Source organism: Poromitra crassiceps, assembly GCF_964638095.1.
Source record: "Poromitra crassiceps genome assembly, chromosome: 27".
Taxonomy (NCBI): domain Eukaryota; kingdom Metazoa; phylum Chordata; class Actinopteri; order Beryciformes; family Melamphaidae; genus Poromitra; species Poromitra crassiceps.
This window is the reverse complement of record NC_139650.1, coordinates 5,487,401-5,505,779: the sequence shown is the minus strand read 5'-3', so window position 1 is coordinate 5,505,779 and position 18,379 is coordinate 5,487,401. Positions and strand designations below refer to the sequence as shown.

General features: G+C 45.6%; 1 protein-coding gene across 1 annotated transcript in view; it reads left to right on the top strand.

The window, feature by feature from the left end:
* The window catches only part of camk1b (calcium/calmodulin-dependent protein kinase Ib), a 75,142-nt gene that overhangs the window by 45,196 nt on the left and 11,567 nt on the right, over window positions 1-18,379 (top strand). The window contains exon 3 of the mRNA XM_083661895.1: window positions 12,878-13,009. Coding sequence (XP_083518021.1) covers window positions 12,878-13,009 — 132 coding nt within the window. The remainder of the gene's footprint in view (window positions 1-12,877; window positions 13,010-18,379) is intronic.

The following is an 18,379-nucleotide window of genomic DNA, read 5'->3' as shown; positions in this document are numbered from 1 at the left end:
ACTCTCACACATTTGACTCTCTACTGCCCACTAGTGGATGTATTACTTAACATGATACCAACGTGAAAGACACATGGACATATGTGGCCAGTGACGGTTACACCTTTTGAAACAGACGCATTCATTTTCGGATGAAAACGGAGCATAAATGAGCTCTTGGAGAGTAATTGCAGTCAAAGATATTTAAGTATTGTCAGATTTCCAGATTACTAATGCCTGTGTTTGTGAGAGCAGCCAGTCGGCACCTCCCCAGAGCCCTTGGCTCTGTCAGAGGGCGTATGGGGAATGTCCATTAAATTCTCCAGATCCTACAAAGGAATTTCAACCGCTGACCGCCTCCTTCACAACTGGACCTCTGCCCAAACTCCTCCAGGCCTCACTCTGCTACTGTGAGGAGGTGATGACTCCTCCAGGCCTCACTCTGCTACTGTGAGGAGGTGATGACTCCTCCAGGCCTCACTCTGCTACTGTGAGGAGGTGATGACTCCTCCAGGCTTCACTCTGCTACTGTGAGGAGGTGATGACTCCTCCAGGCCTCACTCTGCTACTGTGAGGAGGTGATGACTCCTCCAGGCCTCACTCTGCTACTGTGAGGAGGTGATGACTCCTCCAGGCCTCACTCTGCTACTGTGAGGAGGTGATGACTCCTCCAGGCCTCACTCTGCTACTGTGAGGAGGTGATGACTCCTCCAGGCCTCACTGTGCTACTGTGAGGAGGCGATGACTCCTCCAGGCCTCACTCTGCTACTGTGAGGAGGTGATGACTCCTCCAGGCCTCACTCTGCTACTGTGAGGAGGTGATGACTCCTCCAGGCCTCACTGTGCTACTGTGAGGAGGTGATGACTCCTCCAGGCCTCACTCTGCTACTGTGAGGAGGTGATGACTCCTCCAGGCCTCACTCTGCTACTGTGAGGAGGTGATGACTCCTCCAGGCTTCACTCTGCTACTGTGAGGAGGTGATGACTCCTCCAGGCTTCACTCTGCTACTGTGAGGAGGTGATGACTCCTCCAGGCTTCACTCTCAGGACAGATGCTACTGTGAGGAGGTGATGCCTCACTCCCAGAACAGTTGCTACTGTGAGGAGGTGATGACTCCTCCAGGCTTCACTCTCAGGACAGTTGCTACTGTGAGGAGGTGATGCTCCTCCAGGCTTCACTCTCAGGACAGATGCTACTGTGAGGAGGTGATGCCTCACTCCCAGAACAGTTGCTACTGTGAGGAGGTGATGGCTCCTCCAGGCTTCACTCTCAGGACAGATGCTACTGTGAGGAGGTGATGACTCCTCCAGGCCTCACTCTCAGGACTGTTGCTACTGTGAGGAGGTGATGACTCCTCCAGGCCTCACTCTGCTACTGTGAGGAGGTGATGACTCCTCCAGGCTTCACTCTCAGGACAGATGCTACTGTGAGGAGGTGATGACTCCTCCAGGCTGTACTCTCAGGACAGATGCTACTGTGAGGAGGTGATGACTCCTCCAGGCCTCACTCTGCTACTGTGAGGAGGTGATGACTCCTCCAGGCCTCACTCTGCTACTGTGAGGAGGTGATGACTCCTCCAGGCCTCACTCTGCTACTGTGAGGAGGTGATGACTCCTCCAGGCTTCACTCTCAGGACAGTTGCTACTGTGAGGAGGTGATGCTCCTCCAGGCTTCACTCTCAGGACAGATGCTACTGTGAGGAGGTGATGCCTCACTCCCAGAACAGTTGCTACTTTGAGGAGGTGATGGCTCCTCCAGGCTTCACTCTCAGGACAGATGCTACTGTGAGGAGGTGATGGCTCCTCCAGGCTTCACTCTCAGGACAGATGCTACTGTGAGGAGGTGATGACTCCTCCAGGCCTCACTCTCAGGACTGTTGCTACTGTGAGGAGGTGATGACTCCTCCAGGCCTCACTCTGCTACTGTGAGGAGGTGATGACTCCTCCAGGCTTCACTCTCAGGACAGATGCTACTGTGAGGAGGTGATGCTCCTCCAGGCCTCACTCTCAGGACAGATGCTACTGTGAGGAGGTGATGACTCCTCCAGGCCTCACTCTCAGGACAGATGCTACTGTGAGGAGGTGATGACTCCTCCATGCCTCACTCTCAGGACTGTTGCTACTGTGAGGAGGTGATGACTCCTCCAGGCCTCACTCTGCTACTGTGAGGAGGTGATGACTCCTCCAGGCTTCACTCTCAGGACAGATGCTACTGTGAGGAGGTGATGACTCCTCCAGGCCTCACTCTCAGGACAGATGCTACTGTGAGGAGGTGATGCTCCTCCAGGCCTCACTCTCAGGACAGTTGCTACTGTGAGGAGGTGATGGCTTCAAACAGCTTTCTGTTTAGATTAATCGTAGCACCAGAAAAGCCATGCTGTTCTCTCAGAACAAGATATTTGGCACTGGGAGATAGAATAAACTTGTGAATATTGTAATTAAATTGTAACTTCCCAGGTTCTTCTAGGTTTGTTCAGGGCAGGCTATAGCTGTTAACACTCCGTTTTAAAGTGCGTAAACAGTGTTTCCGACAGTTTGTCAGTGAATGGCATTGCAGCAATAGCTGCCCTACTTACTATACTTCTGTCTGACTATTGAGGCCATGTGTCTCCCTTCAGTTGGTGTTGGCACAGATAGACACATCAAGAGTCACGACTCAAAGGAGCATAGATGCACTGTGTCACAGGTGCAATGAATTATGGTCATTGTAGTTCACTAACACTTTCTGCACTGGCACTTCTGGCAGTATTAAATCTTTATTGTTTGAAAACTATGTCAGTGAGAACCGCCGACTCCATACAGTACATCTTGGTACCCAAAATCAATCCAAAACAAAATAAAATATTGGTGGGCTGTAAATCTACCTGGGCAGGCCGCCCAAATATTAATATTGTAGGCGGGAAACGTAAATATTATGAGAAGAAGTGATACATAAGCACCAATTTGTGTTTTGGTGAGGGAAGTGAAAATCTGTGGTTAAAGTATACACCAGAGAAGCATTTTCATGTCATGTTTTCATGTATAAATGTAATCCAGCTAAATCATTTCCAGACACAATCTGGATACAACTCTACTGACACAATCAAACATGGTGGTCTAAGGTCAGACTACAACTCTACTGACACAATCCAACATGGTGGTCTAAGGTCAAGCTACAACTCTACTGACACAATCCAACATGGTGGTCTAAGGTCAAGCTACAACTCTACTGACACAATCCAACATGGTGGTCTAAGGTCAGGCTACAACTCTACTGACACAATCCAGCATGGTGGTCTAAGGTCAGGCTACAACTCTACTGACACAATCCAACATGGTGGTCTAAGGTCAGGCTACAACTCTACTGACACAATCCAACATGGTGGTCTAAGGTCAGGCTTTGGCAGCAGAGTTGTTACTATAAATAGACTTTCCCTTTTCTTCACTAAAGCGTTTTGAGACATGAATCATCATCTCTGTTGTAATGCTGGACTGTGAAACCTGCTTGGACTCAACTGATTTTGGAAGCATTTTATACACTGGCGAAAAGAATAAATGTGGGAGCTATAATGACTAGCCAGCTGTACAACAACCATAGGCTGTTTATGACATATGATGGGCCCCTGGGCCTGGACACATAAGCCCCCCCCCCCCCCCCCCCCCCCCCCCCCCTCACAGCGCACATATGCATAATTAAGGCCATAATAACTAAGACACATTCACACAGCACAATAATAAGAAATACATTCACCTGTATCTCAATACAGGTTCAAAAACGAACTTTTTTTGTCCACCAGTCAAATGGCTACTGAATGTTCAAATTTTACCAGCCAATTGATAGATTAGCATTGTTTATTTTGGATGGTGAGTGAAGAAAATCTACCAGCCACTTGCATATTTTACCAGCATTTGGCTGGTGGCTGGTGCTAATTTTGGACCCTGTCTGAATAACACAGGATTTACAGCACAGGTACACTCAGATAAAGTCAAAAGCATAATAACCCTCTAATTGTCCATAAACTTATGGAACATTTTGTCAAAAATAAAGGGTTGGGGCCCTAAGGGATCATTTTGTCCCGGGCAAGATATGCGTTGGCCCTGCAAAGAGCCTCTGGGCTATCGGCCCCATGAGCTCTTGGGTGCCTGGGCCTGGTAGGCCCATTTGGTAATACATCCCTGACAACAACATGCAGCCAGATTGGCAGCTAATAGCAACCTAGCTACTGTATCTAGTAGCCTTCTTCACTAGAGTTGCCAGTCATTTACCCTCCAAGAGAAAAATGTGGTAATGTGTGGTCACTATCACTAGGATGATCAAAATGAGAAAATGCCAATTGTCCACAGAAACAACAGACAAGACAGCAACTCAATCCTATAATAAGTGTGTGTGTGTGTGTGTGTGTGTGTGTGTGTGTGTGTGTGTGTGTGTGTGTGTGTGTGTGTGTGTGTGTGAGTGAGTGAGTGTGTGAGCAGAATTGTGTTCAGCCACAGCTATGCCATTCTGTGCGATCGCAGCATCACGCTGAATCTTTCACGAAGTGTAAAGAGCACCCCCTGCAGGTGAGCTAACGGAGCCGGCTTTTTGAATTAGGTCATTAGGGCCTCAAGACAGGTTCAACACCATGGAGAGATGCAGAGTGGAGGAGCTCCCGGGTGCTCCAGCGTGGAGGAGCCCCACATGTGAGCGGAGTTGTAATCAGCCAGTGAAGTTGACTATGAAAACCCTCTGGGGAGAGAGAGGAAATGCTGCATGCCAACTCTGTGAGCGAGGCCTGACTAAATGGCCTCGCCATTGGTGTTCCGCTATAGTAGAATGAGAGAGAGAGGAGGCGTCTGGGTACTGCCAGGTCAAAACACTCGCCTACCACTGCACAAACCCGCCTTCAATTCCTGGCAGTGCTAGTCCCGGCTCGGTCCGACGTTCCTACAGGCACAATTTTTGTCCATGTCTGCGTTTGGGAAACCGGTGAGGTATGAGTCCTGATTGAGCTTCCCACGCACTACGTCCTGCCGGTGAAACCCCTCGCTGTCAGGTGAAAAGAAGCGTCTGGTGACTGCACATGTATCGGAGGAAGCATGTGTTAGTCTACGGATCTCCCCAGATCAGCAGAAGGGGGGGTGGAGCAACAACTGGGGACAGCAGGGGGAATTAGCCAAGTTACACCTGGAGAGGAAACGAGAGAGTCAGCGACGAGGTCTGTTTGCTTCTCTAAAAGTCACTTGAGGAGGGGAAGAGAAGCAAGAAGTAGAAATAACGCGCAAATGTTTTGCAAGTCAACACATTTTTCCCCAATGGGCGCGAAAAAGTTGCGAGATTTGTCACCTTGTTAAATGAAATTGCTAGGAAGGTGTCAATCTGGTGACAAATATGCCAAGTTAGCACCGGTGGGTCCTGCTGTCAGTCATGGGAATGTGCAAAGTCAGCATCCTTGTCCTCCAATAGCCCCTTTCCAAGGGTTGGAAATGAATTGAAGGCCAGCTGTGGACTCGAGGGGTTTCTACCATTTCTATCTATCTTTGCAAACCAAGCAATCTATAGTCTTTTCAAATATGGAATTTGCCAAGGGGTACGGTGGTGCAGTGGTAAGCGCTGTCGCCTCACAGCTCGAAGGTCCTGGGTTCGATTCCCACTTGGGACGCTGTGAGCGCTGAAGGAATGCGTGCCCGTCCGCATGTCCTCGAGTGCCCACCGCCCGGGTGGGGTCGTCAAAAAGGGCCTTTCTGTGCGGAGTTTGCATGTTCTCCCCGTGCCTCCCGGGGGTTTTCCTTCATATAGGAACCCCTTCACCAAAACATGCAATATCCTGTGGTGCCTCCTCTGGTCGTGAAGGGCGCCTGTTCGGAGGGAGGGGAACTCGTTGGAATAGCGTGATCCTCCCACGTGCTATGTCCTACCGGTGAAGCTTCCCCTGTCAGGTGAAAAGAAGCGGCTGGCTAACTGCCCACGTCTCGGAGGAAGCATGGAGCCAGTTTTCGGCTCTCCCCAGATCGGCAGAGGGTGGAGCAGCAACCAGGATAAATAAAATAAATTAGCACTAATGGGGGATAAAAATGGGATAAAAAATCGGGGGGGGGGGGGGAATAAAAAATAAAAATATGGAATTTGCCACTCTGGCATGTCCAATTAAACCCAAATAAAACTAGACTAATTGTTACGACATGTCCAATTACTATTTGTGAACATGAACAACTCCCACAGCAAGAAAACAGAGAGGTCAAACCTGAGCCTGTGAATGAAGTGAGAAAGAATATGAGATGGGACATTCACTGTGGTGCACATCCAGATCCAGATGCTCCATTTTGATAACAATACAGGTTCAGTTGTTATTATTCTGGTGGAGGAGGCTGATCACAGAGGGACTGCCTGGTGGAGGAGGCTGATCACAGAGGGACTGCCTGGTGGAGGAGGCTGATCACAGAGGGACTGCCTGGTGGAGGAGGCTGAGCACAGAGGGACTGCCTGGTGGAGGAGGCTGATCACAGAGGGACTGCCTGGTGGAGGAGGCTGATCACAGAGGGACTGCCTGGTGGAGGAGGCTGAGCACAGAGGGACTGCCTGGTGGAGGAGGCTGATCACAGAGGGACTGCCTGGTGGAGGAGGCTGATCACAGAGGGACTGCCTGGTGGAGGAGGCTGATCACAGAGGGACTGCCTGGTGGAGGAGGCTGATCACAGAGGGACTGCCTGGTGGAGGAGGCTGATCACAGAGGGACTGTCTGGTGGAGGAGGCTGATCACAGAGGGACTGCCTGGTGGAGGAGGCTGATCACAGAGGGACTGCCTGGTGGAGGAGGCTGATCACAGAGGGACTGTCTGGTGGAGGAGGCTGATCACAGAGGGACTGTCTGGTGGAGGAGGCTGATCACAGAGGGACTGCCTGGTGGAGGAGGCTGATCACAGAGGGACTGCCTGGTGGAGGAGGCTGATCACAGAGGACTGCCTGGTGGAGGAGGCTGAGCACAGAGGGACTGTCTGGTGGAGGAGGCTGAGCACAGAGGGACTGCCTGGGATCACTTTCTGCTAAAGAGCTGATAACAATATTATTGTAGAATATGACCATTTGGGTATAAAAAGGCAAACAGTCCTCTTGTTCATTGTCTTGAGCGGCTTCAGACATTACTGTGATGTTAATGTCACCTTCAAGCCATAGTTGTCCGTCATTTTCTGGCTTTAAGAGATAGAGTTCACACAGCCTGTATCAGATTTTTCCAAGTATTCAGTGGTTTCCATTGATCTAAGTATAAGTTGCAGGCCACTAGAGCTGAGCAACTAAAAGCGGATTTATGCTTACGCGAAATCGCCAGCGCCGACTGCGCCGAGGGGTTTGCCGACGTGCAGCTCTTCGAAAATGTGACTCTGCGGCGCCGACGCTCGAAGCGGAGCTCCGCAAACCGGGAGCGCACTCCCGACTCGGGTCGAGGTTTACATAGTACAGTGAATGGCCCATGATAAAGTCAATGAAACAGCACATGGATAGAATAGCCAATCCTGTTTTTATTGAATGTAAATAGGCCTAGATCTGTCTCAACACAGCACATTACTTGAAATGACTAAAAACTAACAGTTAGAAATCAAAGTTTTCCACATGGGTCAAGAAATGTGGTCAAAACATGGCTCAGTGTAGCCTACTTACCATGGACTGTATAAATAGCTACTTACTTCTCTTCCTGTCTCTCCCTGCAAAGCGGTGCATCATATTGGGCGCACGGCCCTCGCGGTTGGAAGCGTGCATGGAGTATGTCCCGCCCTTAAGCCCGCCCCTGCTCTACAGCTGCTCCCCATTGGAGCGACTGTGTCAGTCGCTGCCGGATGTCCGCTCCCCGCTTATTACAAGCTCTGTCATTGGCTCCGACCATGTCAATCAGAGCGGCTTCCGCTCCCTCCTCCCTGTGTGTCGCTGTAAATAGTGCCCTGCCGCCGCAGTGAAAACAACAACGCTAACTAGCTAGCAAGCTAACGGCAGAAACCTACACAGTAGCTCGTTGCTACACGCTGAAAATGGCGAGTTGGATTGTTGGAAACTATTTTCCAAGGGCACTGCCGCTAAGCGCCGCCCATCGCCATTCCAGAATGGTGACTAGCGCTGCCACGGAAGGGAGGGGAGGCTGGCCAGCGAGACTATTATGTATTGGACATGCCACAAGCCACCTAGTGTTTCGGACGTGTACTGCAGCCAACACGCCGAGTTACCTTTCGAGTATGTACTGTCGCCGCTAGCTAGTCGGCGGCAAGGCTCCAAATCGAGGCTGCGCAGAACCCTGCAAGCAGCTTAAGAGTTCAAGCTATGGGGGACTTACTGTACTGAAGAGAAGCAATTGGGGAGAAAAAAGAAGGAGATAATAAAGTGTGTGCCGGGCTCTGTGGCTGGCAGCCGCTTTATGCTGCAGAGGCCATGTTCCACAATGGAGCCGTGGTCTTTAGGTGACATAGTTTCTTTTATTTAGACATTGGCATGAAGCCAAGCAGTCGTTCCTTGTTTGTAACGCTGATAATGTTCCTGCGAAGCCAGTCATTGGATGCTCATGGTTCCTCTCTGCCCACACATTACAGCTATCTGTCTGTGGCAGAGGAGATAAGGACGAAACTGAAACACACACGCACGCGGCCACACTCACACACACACACACGCACGTGGCCACGTGCACGCACGCACACACACGCACACACACACAAGCTTCTATTTTTATGACAGTCATTCCTTCCTTTTTGTGTGTTGCAATTTGCAAATGTACACCAGCAGGTATCGGTGCATGCATGGTCAACTGGTCTGTGTGCAGAGGGCAGACTCAGCAGGTATCGGTACATGCATAGTCAACTGGTCTTTGTGTAGAGGGCAGACTCAGCAGGTATCAGTGCATGCATGGTCAACGGGTCTGTGTGCAGAGGGCAGACTCAGCAGGTATCAGTGCATGCATGGTCAACTGGTCTTTGTGTAGAGGGCAGACTCAGCAGGTATCAGTGCATGCATGGTCAACTGGTCTGTGTGCAGAGGGCAGGCTCAGCAGGTATCAGTGCATGCATAGTCAACTGGTCTGTGTGCAGAGGGCAGACTCAGCAGGTATCGGTGCATGCATGGTCAACTGGTCTGTGTGCAGAGGGCAGACTCAGCAGGTATCAGTACATGCATAGTCAACTGGTCTGTGTGCAGAGGGCAGGCTCAGCAGGTATCAGTGCATGCATGGTCAACTGGTCTGTGTGCAGAGGGTAGACTCAGCAGGTATCGGTGCATGCATGGTCAACTGGTCTGTGTGCAGAGGGCAGACTCAGCAGGTATCGGTGCATGCATGGTCAACTGGTCTGTGTGCAGAGGGCAGACTCAGCAGGTATCGGTGCATGCATGGTCAACTGGTCTGTGTGCAGAGGGCAGACTCAGCAGGTATCGGTGCATGCTCCACTGGTCTTTGTGCAGAAGGCAGACTCAGTGGGGAGATGTGAAAGTTCTAGTGTGGCTGTGTGGTTGCAAAACCCCAGAGGAAGCAGGAGTGAGACCCTTGTGCAAACTTCCCCAACATCTGCAGTAATACAGAAAAGTTCTTGTTTCCTTCCTTTCAGGTCATCTTCTTCATGGTGCATGGTAGGGCTGTACCCAATAGTTTGGACGTTCGAATATCCGCTCATAATGCTAACATAAAAAAAAACACAATATCCATAGCCTGCCTACTGTGAAATGTGAATGGTGATTATTGAATAAACAAACAACTTAATGTAGATGAATGGTTGATTGAGAAAACCAGAGCTCATCCTAGTACACGATATGTACTGTGTCATTTTCACTGCAGTTATATTCATTAAAGAAAGTTTATTTAACAAAAACACAGCTCATGAATCACTTTATTAAAATTGAGGATTATTATATAGAAACAGAGCACTGCCCGCTGCGTGGGCTCGCAGACGAGGCTCGCAGCTGAGCTGGCCTTATTGTTTCTAATTATCCAGTTTTTTTTATTATTATTATTATTTTATGTCATGATGATGTCATGGCAGACATTTAATATTCGTAGAAAACCTCGTTTTTCTTTTTGAAAAAATTATATTGGGTACAGCCCTACTGCAAGGCACCCCTGCCATGTTTTGAGGGGTCAAATAGAAAGCTCCAACAACCATTCTTTAGGCTGCCAGCAAGGTAGCATCAGAGTCATTGCTTTGGAATGCAAACAATCCAGACCAAAAACAGAAAAAGAAAAAATTCTGCATTAAATAAAGATAAAGTAAATTTCTTGTCAATTTAACATTGATCAGACATTTGGCCAGACATTGCAATTTTACTGCGTACACTCCATCTCTAACCCCCCCCCCCTTTTTTTGTACATTAGAGCAGAGAAAGCTATGTTATCCCCAATGGGGTAATTAGCTTCGCTGCAAGCAGTTGGAATACACAAAAACATCAAGGGAACATAACCATTACAAAACCAGACAGTTGAGTATCACACAATATAGATCCAACAAAAAGACGTACACAATTTTCACAAATTAAATGTTCAAGCAGGCAGATCATAAATAAAGGTTGATGATGATGATCAAAATGTGTCCTGAGAAATAATTCCATTTTACAAAAATATTGATTGATTCATTGATTGATTGACCTGTCAACCTGGAAAGGGATGTTTTAAAATCAGTAGAGTAGCGAAATGTTGTTCGCAATGGAATGATGGTGTAGGGACTGTGGGGGCCTTTTTGAAGCAACCTATATTTGATGATACAAGTTTATCATTTAGGAAAAAAAAACCTGAGATGAATCATCTCGTATTCGAGGGGGTCCTAACATGCAAAAACAAGACAAATGATAACCAGGGAAGTTTCAATAAAAAAAAGAGGCAAGACAGACAAAACAACAATCAACAAATCAACAAAACGCAACAGCTACGACAGTTAGCACACCAGTATCAGGAAGATGATGGTGACTTCTTCCCCAGCTTACTCACACTCACACACTAACTCACTATTCCAAGCTTGTTGCTCTCCTTACACTATCTGATTTGTTATGTTACAGCTCGAGATGTGTTGACGTGATGTTTAGTTGAATGTAGATCAGATCACATAGATCTGATAATGGTCAGCCAAAACTCCCTGGACCACGGCCAAAAACCCCGAGGTCATAAGAGCCGTCTGCCTCCACTGTTTTTGGGTCGTGGGAAAATGCAGAAATTCTTTAACGTTTGAGCTCTGCTGCTGTACTGGTATTAATGTATTATTTTTTTTAGAGGGGGGAGAAGAGTGAGAAAATAAGAAATGAGTTTGGCTTTGCCATCACAAACGCTTAAGGGGAAGTTTAAATTCAAAACAAATTGGTATGTTATGGTATGTAATCGCTATGTGACAGGTGTCAGGTGTTAGAGGGTACACTATCCCATGCTTTTTGGTTTTGTCCTTTACTTTCCGGATTCTGGGCCAAGATATTTGACTGGTACTCTAAGGCAGTGGTTCTCAAATGGGGGTCCGCGACTTTGCCAGGGGGTCCGCGAAAAGTTTTCAGGTAAAAAAAAAAAAAAAAGTAAAAAAACAAAAAAAGGGTTTTTTTTATTAAAAAAAAAAAAAGATACATGTTACTTATTCCTTCTCAAACTACTTCCTACATGGTGCTAGTCTATCAAAAATATATTGGCTGTCATTGATTGTGTTGCATAGTGGTTTTCTGTACTGTTGACAAATTGTGATATTGTAAGTCGCTTTGGACAAAACAAAAGCATCTGCTAAATGACGTAATGTAAATGTAATGTAATAAAAAAAAAATAAAAAAAATTGTGCAAAATCTTCATAGTTCAACGAAAATAGTTTATGCTTTAAATCTAAAATAGTTCATGGATTACATTCTAATAACAAACCTATCAAATTAAAAGTCAAGCACGTTACCGTGGAAACAATTAAGCTTAGCCCAAAATCACAAATCAGAATGAGGGGTTCCCCAGTATATTTTCTATCTTGTAAGGGGTCCTTGGCTGAAAAACATTTGAGAACCTCTGCTCTAAGGCCTATAAAGTAGCCCTTCAGCCAGAGGCAGAACTCGCCATCTTCGGCTGCTCAGAATCCTCGCTGTTCCTCCCTATATGGCTGTGCAGCAGTCTCTGATACAGGGGACGACTGTCGCCAAGAGACTTATTCTTAAGGAGTGGAAGTCCCCCTCTTCACCTTCCTTCCAGCTGTGGCTGACGGACATGATTCTGGTTATACATATGGAGAGACTCCGGTTTCTGAGGATCAATTCACTTAGGAAATTCTCTGAGGTCTGGGATCCGTTTCTGGCCTATTTGGACGAGGTTAGAGGTCACTGATGACTCGCCTGGCTGACTCTTTATGGACCCCTGGCGCGGGATCCCACGCACATTCTTTGCAAGCACATTGACACTATGTGGCTGGTATCACTATGCACATTGAAAAGTTGATATATGTATGTTTATGTTTTTGTCTTTGTCTTTGTTTGAGCCTGTTGTTCTGTTCTGTTTTGTTCTGAAAATTGTAAAATAAAAAATATATAAAAAAAACAAATTGGGGCAAGTATCAAATGCATGTCTAAGTTTTATTCAAATATGAAGAAAATAGAACGGAGAGATGGAGCGCACATGTGAATTGTCGCCCCAGCGTTCCCCCAACAGTGGCTCATATCATTCCACGAAAGTTGTTACCTCCCCAAAAGTTGACTCAGCCTCCCAACGACCTTTGGAGGACGCTGAAGTTAAAAATAGACTATCTGCCGTCAGCTGGGTAGCATCCCCTCATAGTATTTAAAATTAGTATTCAGGATGAGGGAAGCTGATGTGAAATCATCATGATGGTTAGGTCAATTTCACCTCAAACCAAGAGTTTTCCTTCGATCAACGCCTATCCACCATATAACAGAGCTGGATGTGGCTGTGTCTGCGTATAAACACTTGTTGATGAATGGCCTCAGGTCTGACAGGCTGTCCTGTGTGTTTGTGTTTCAGGGGAGCCTTCTCTGAGGTGGTCCTGGCAGAGGAGAAGAGGACCCAGAAGCTGGTGGCCATCAAATGCATCCCCAAGAAAGCCTTAGAGGGCAAGGAGAACAGCATCGAGAACGAGATTGCAGTGCTGCACAAGTGAGTGGGCTCCTCTGCTCCTCTACACTTATGAGAGACTCGGAGTAGAGCCGCTGCTCCTTCACATAGAAAGGAGCCAGTTGAGGTGGTTCAGGGATCTAGTAAGGAGATGCCTCCTAGTCACCTCCCCAGGGAGGTTTCCCAGACATGTCCAGCTGGGAAGAGGCCACGGGAACCGGGTGGAACGACTACATCTCCACAGCACACTGGCCTGGGAATACCTTGGGGATCCCCCAGTCAGAGCTGGCTAATGTGGACGGGGAAAGAGAAGTTTGGGGCCCCCTGCTGGAACTGCTATCCGATTCTGAAAAATACACAGTTATTCCATGCTGAATATTGGGTTGATTTATAGCTGTAAAATAATGTCACATAAAAGAAAAGAAAATAAAAAAGAAAATGTGATGAGTTGGTATTTCTGAATTAGGAATATACGAGTTAACATCATCAGCAGTTTGACTGCTTTGATTCAGATAGCTTACCAACACATACAGCTTGCAGAATAATCATTTTCAAAGGTGTATGACAGTAATTTCCATAAGCACACATACACATGTATGCCCAGTAGCATTCATACCTACAAAAACTACTGCACATAATTCATCTTCGACCAGCTAATATGCAAAATGTCCATCTATTGGTACACGAGATGTATAGATACTTTATAGATACAGTACATCACAAGAGATGTATAGATACTTTATAGATACAGTACATCACAAGAGATTTATAGATACTTTATAGATACAGTACATCACAAGAGATGTATAGATACTTTATAGATACAGTACATCACAAGAGATTTATAGATACTTTATAGATACAGTACATCACAAGAGATTTATAGATACTTTATAGATACAGTACATCACAAGAGATCTCTTGTGATGTACTGTATCTATAAAGTATCTATACATCGATGTATAGATACTTTATAGATACAGTACATCACAAGAGATGTATAGATACTTTATAGATACAGTACATCACAAGAGATTTATAGATACTTTATAGATACAGTACATCACAAGAGATGTATAGATACTTTATAGATACAGTACATCACAAGAGATTTATAGATACTTTATAGATACAGTACATCACAAGAGATTTATAGATACTTTATAGATACAGTACATCACAAGAGATTTATAGATACTTTATAGATACAGTACATCACAAGAGATGTATAGATACTTTATAGATACAGTACATCACAAGAGATTTATAGATACTTTATAGATACAGTACATCACAAGAGATGTATAGATACTTTATAGATACAGTACATCACAAGAGATTTATAGATACTTTATAGATACAGTACATCACAAGAGATTTATAGATACTTTATAGAGACAGTACATCACAATTTCAGAGACAAAGGCAGTGACACTGGCAGTCATGGTGGAGCGGTGCAGATACCTCTCTTTAGATGTGGGGAATTACAGGCCATGGTGGAAATGGCTGAACTCCATCAGGTCCTAAGTTATTTTTAGAGCCTTGTTGCCTGGGTTATGAGACACACAACTGTAGCCAATATACAGGCAGCCCTGCTGAGGTGAGGATGCTGGAATGAGAGGGGGGGGGGGGGGGCGGGGGTGTGATTCATTTACAGATTTACAAATGGATGAAACTGGAGTCAAGTTGTCCTGAACTGCTCACTGCCCCTTTGGATAATTATACTCGTTATAATTAATAGGCCCTCCTTCACTTTCCATCTGGACTTATGCTGCGTTCAAGAGGGCTCGTGTTTCCCGTGAATACGGGACCGGAAGTCGTGTACATGACACGATTGGCATTCATTCAAGTGGTCACGTCGTGAACATGCGCAGTTGACTAGAAGCCACCGAGGTGAGGCTAACAATGTAGCTACCACTAGCTAGCGAGCGGCTGACTACGTTAATGCAGGAAATGCAAATGCATAATGACAGAGGAAACAAGATGAGACTTGAGAATATCAACATGTTCCTCAGACATATTATAAAATGATTATGAAAAGCTCTATACAGCTAAAATGTCAATATATTTACTTTCCATCAACGTCCATGAAGTCCGCCATTTTGTGAAAACGTCGCAAGACACGTCGCAAGTCGTGAGCTTCGAAGCTTTATTCAGAAAGATTCCACATACCAAGTCGTGAATAGCACATGAGGGGGCCGTTCAAGTGGAGTTATGTCATATTCACGGTAAACACGAGCGCACTTGAACGCAGCATAAGTGATACAGTACGTAGCGCCTACAGCACAGCGCCACTTGCAGAACAGAGGGGGCGGGGTCTGAGCGGGGGGTCCGGAGTATTATATAAAAAGTAGAGTCCGCACACTGTGTAGACTTCACTCCCAGATTCGGTCATAGCGACCTTCATCAAGTCAAGTCAAGTCAAGTCAAGTTTATTTGTATAGCACATTTCATACACAGAGGCAGTTCAAAGTGCTTCACATAAAATGGTTGACAGGAAAAGAAAAGAAAAGAAAAGAAAAGAAGAGAATAAAATGGACATTTAAAAGCATCACAAAAAAACTTTTTAAAAAAAAGTATAAAAAGTGCATTAAGCAACAGGTGCAGCAGTTGCAGAAAGAGCTAAAAACCTATACTTATCATCAGTGTTATGCCTTTAAGCAGACTTAATACTAAATACTACTAATAAGTAATAAGTGTGCTTGCACTTTCTAGGTGCTCAGCTGGAGGGATTATGCGAGAACTATGCATGATTGGAGTGAGTGAACCTATTATGTTGACTTTAAAAACCGCAACAAAATATTTAACTCAAGCATTGTCTGAGCCACTACAGTTGGAAAATCACTGACCTACTTATTGTGCACCGTGCAACAAGGTAATGGTTGGATAATATGATAGGGACAGATCTTTGACCTGGTATTGTCATTTGGATTAACTCCAAATTAATGTTGTACTCGTCATCATTTCAGAACGTCCATCTTCCAGTTTTTGACTAGCTGCATTAGCCGCACATGTCGGAATCCTGCATAGCGACGGCAAAACACAATCCGTGTCGATGTGATATAGTAATGATATCCAGTCTGTTCCGTGTTAATGTGATAGTAATGATATCATCCAGTCCGTTCTGGCCTGTTGCATCATCCTTGGTCTGTTACCGATAGAGCCTGGGAGCGGCTGGATTTCATGGTAATGAAATATTAACGTATGCGCACAAAATAGTGTGTGCTCAAGTTCATAAAAAAGTGTGCAGATACCCAGATATAAGAATAAAATCCCAAACTGAAAATGTAGGTACAAAAAAACACACATGAAAATAGAATACAGACTAGAAGTGAGCAAAAAAAAATCAAAAGTGTTTTAAAGGAGATGATCTCATGGGGCAGGTTGTTCCAGAATCTCCTGGTGGAGAAATCTTGATCGCCTTTAGTCTTCAGCCTCGCTTATGGAACAACTAAAAAAGCTGCTGGACGACCTCAGGCTGGGGTTGGACTCCACAGAGATACAGATAGGCACTAGTCCAAAGGTGCCTTCAATAAATCTAGAAAATAATTGAACCATTCCCCATGAGGTGGGGGATGATGGAATATGGGTTACTTTGAGAAGCCCTCTCAACCTGCCAATCTTGCGGCACGGTTGCACCCAACAGTCAGATGTGATTGGCTGCGGAGGCTGCAACCCAGCTCCCTAATTGGCTGAACTCCTCATTCTGATATCCCATGAGAGCCGTGGGTGGTGACAGGGGGTGAAGCAGATGACTCAATTATTTCCTTTCTTTGCCAGTCAGCCTGAACGCTGTCCACAGTACCTTAAAGGAGAATTTTGGTATTTTTCAACCTGAACCCTTTTTTTTATGTTTAACTAATTAATTTGAGCAGACATTTTTGAAATTGGTGCAGTATTGACCAAGATCGCTTCAGTTGGCAGCCGCTTTGCATGCATGCTCCTCCTGCACTAAACAAGCTTTTGTTGCCTTTTGCTTGCTTGTGTTGCTTTTTGATTTCGCTTACAGCAAATTCATAAAATAAGGTCTGTGGTTAACAAAAGTTGATGGGAGTGGTGATTTGTGTTCAGCAGGATAATCTTCACAAACGTGAATCACTTTTATAACTTTTGAAGCGTTTTCTAAAACTCGCATTTACGTTTCAGAAGTCATAAAAGTGATTCACGTTTCAGATGTGTGCGCGTGTGTGTGTGTGTGTGTGTGAGAGAGAGAGAGAGACCTAGGTATGGAAATGTAAGGTAGACCCTGGTACTGTAGGTTGACTGTTAGAGAAATAAAATGCCCACCCAGAGCTGGTGACTCATCTGTTCACCCTTGTCACCACACACACAGGTCTCAGATATGGAGTTCAGCCAATTAGAGAGCTGTGTGTTGCCACGCTGGGTTCAGATCAGAATCAGAATCAGATATCATTTATTCACCATTATGTTATGTAACATATAGGAACTTGTTTTGGCATTAAAGTGCATTAATATTTTTTCACATAAAAGGGACAAGTGCAAAACAAGACAGATGCAGTGGAACAACAGGACAAAGAAAGTGCAATTTCTGGTGATCATACAGGTATGGGCAGTGCAAGCTTGGATTAGAGTTCAGGCCCGAGGCAGCTCCCCTTAGGGTGGGGGGGGAGCAGGGGGTTACCTGACTGATTTACGAGACGTGCTGCTGAGGGGAAAAAGCTGAGTCTGTGGCGGTTTTTCAGGTTGCAGCCTCTGTAGCCAGTAAAGACACGATCGGCCCCATTGAGTGAAACTGTGCGGCGTGGTCGGCAGGCATGCCTAGTTTCAGACGCTCCTTCCAACCTGCTCTCATCTCATCATCACCTCTAGGGCTGCAACCGGCGATTATTTTCATTATAGATGAATCTGTCGATTATTTTCTCGGATAATCGATTAGTTGTCAGAGAATGGTGAAAAATGTCGTAATCAGTGTTTCCCAAAGCCCAAGAGGACGTCCTCACATCTCTTGTTTTGTCCACAACCCAAATATTCAGTTTACTGTCATAGAGGAGTAAAGAAGAAACCGGAAAATATTCACATTTTAGAAGCTGGAATCAGAGAATTTAGACTTTTTTTCTTCGAAGGCGTTTTATTTATTTTAGTCACTTTGATGACGTCATGTTCACTAACTGCAGACATCACAAACGTGAATAGCTCCAAATAGTTCAGGAACCCTGATTGAATTGTGTGTAAGCAAACTAGGGGAAAAAAGCTAAATAAAGGCTACATTTCTTGGAATTACATGGGGGGAAAGTGTAAACCTGTGAAAGAATGTTTGTTGTTTATGTAAGTATTGTTGTATGATTGATTGTATGTATGGTAGACCCCAGGAAGAATAGCCAATGCTTATGCAGGTGCTAGGGATCCAAATAAAGAAAATAGGAATAAGCTAAATAATAATAATAATAATAA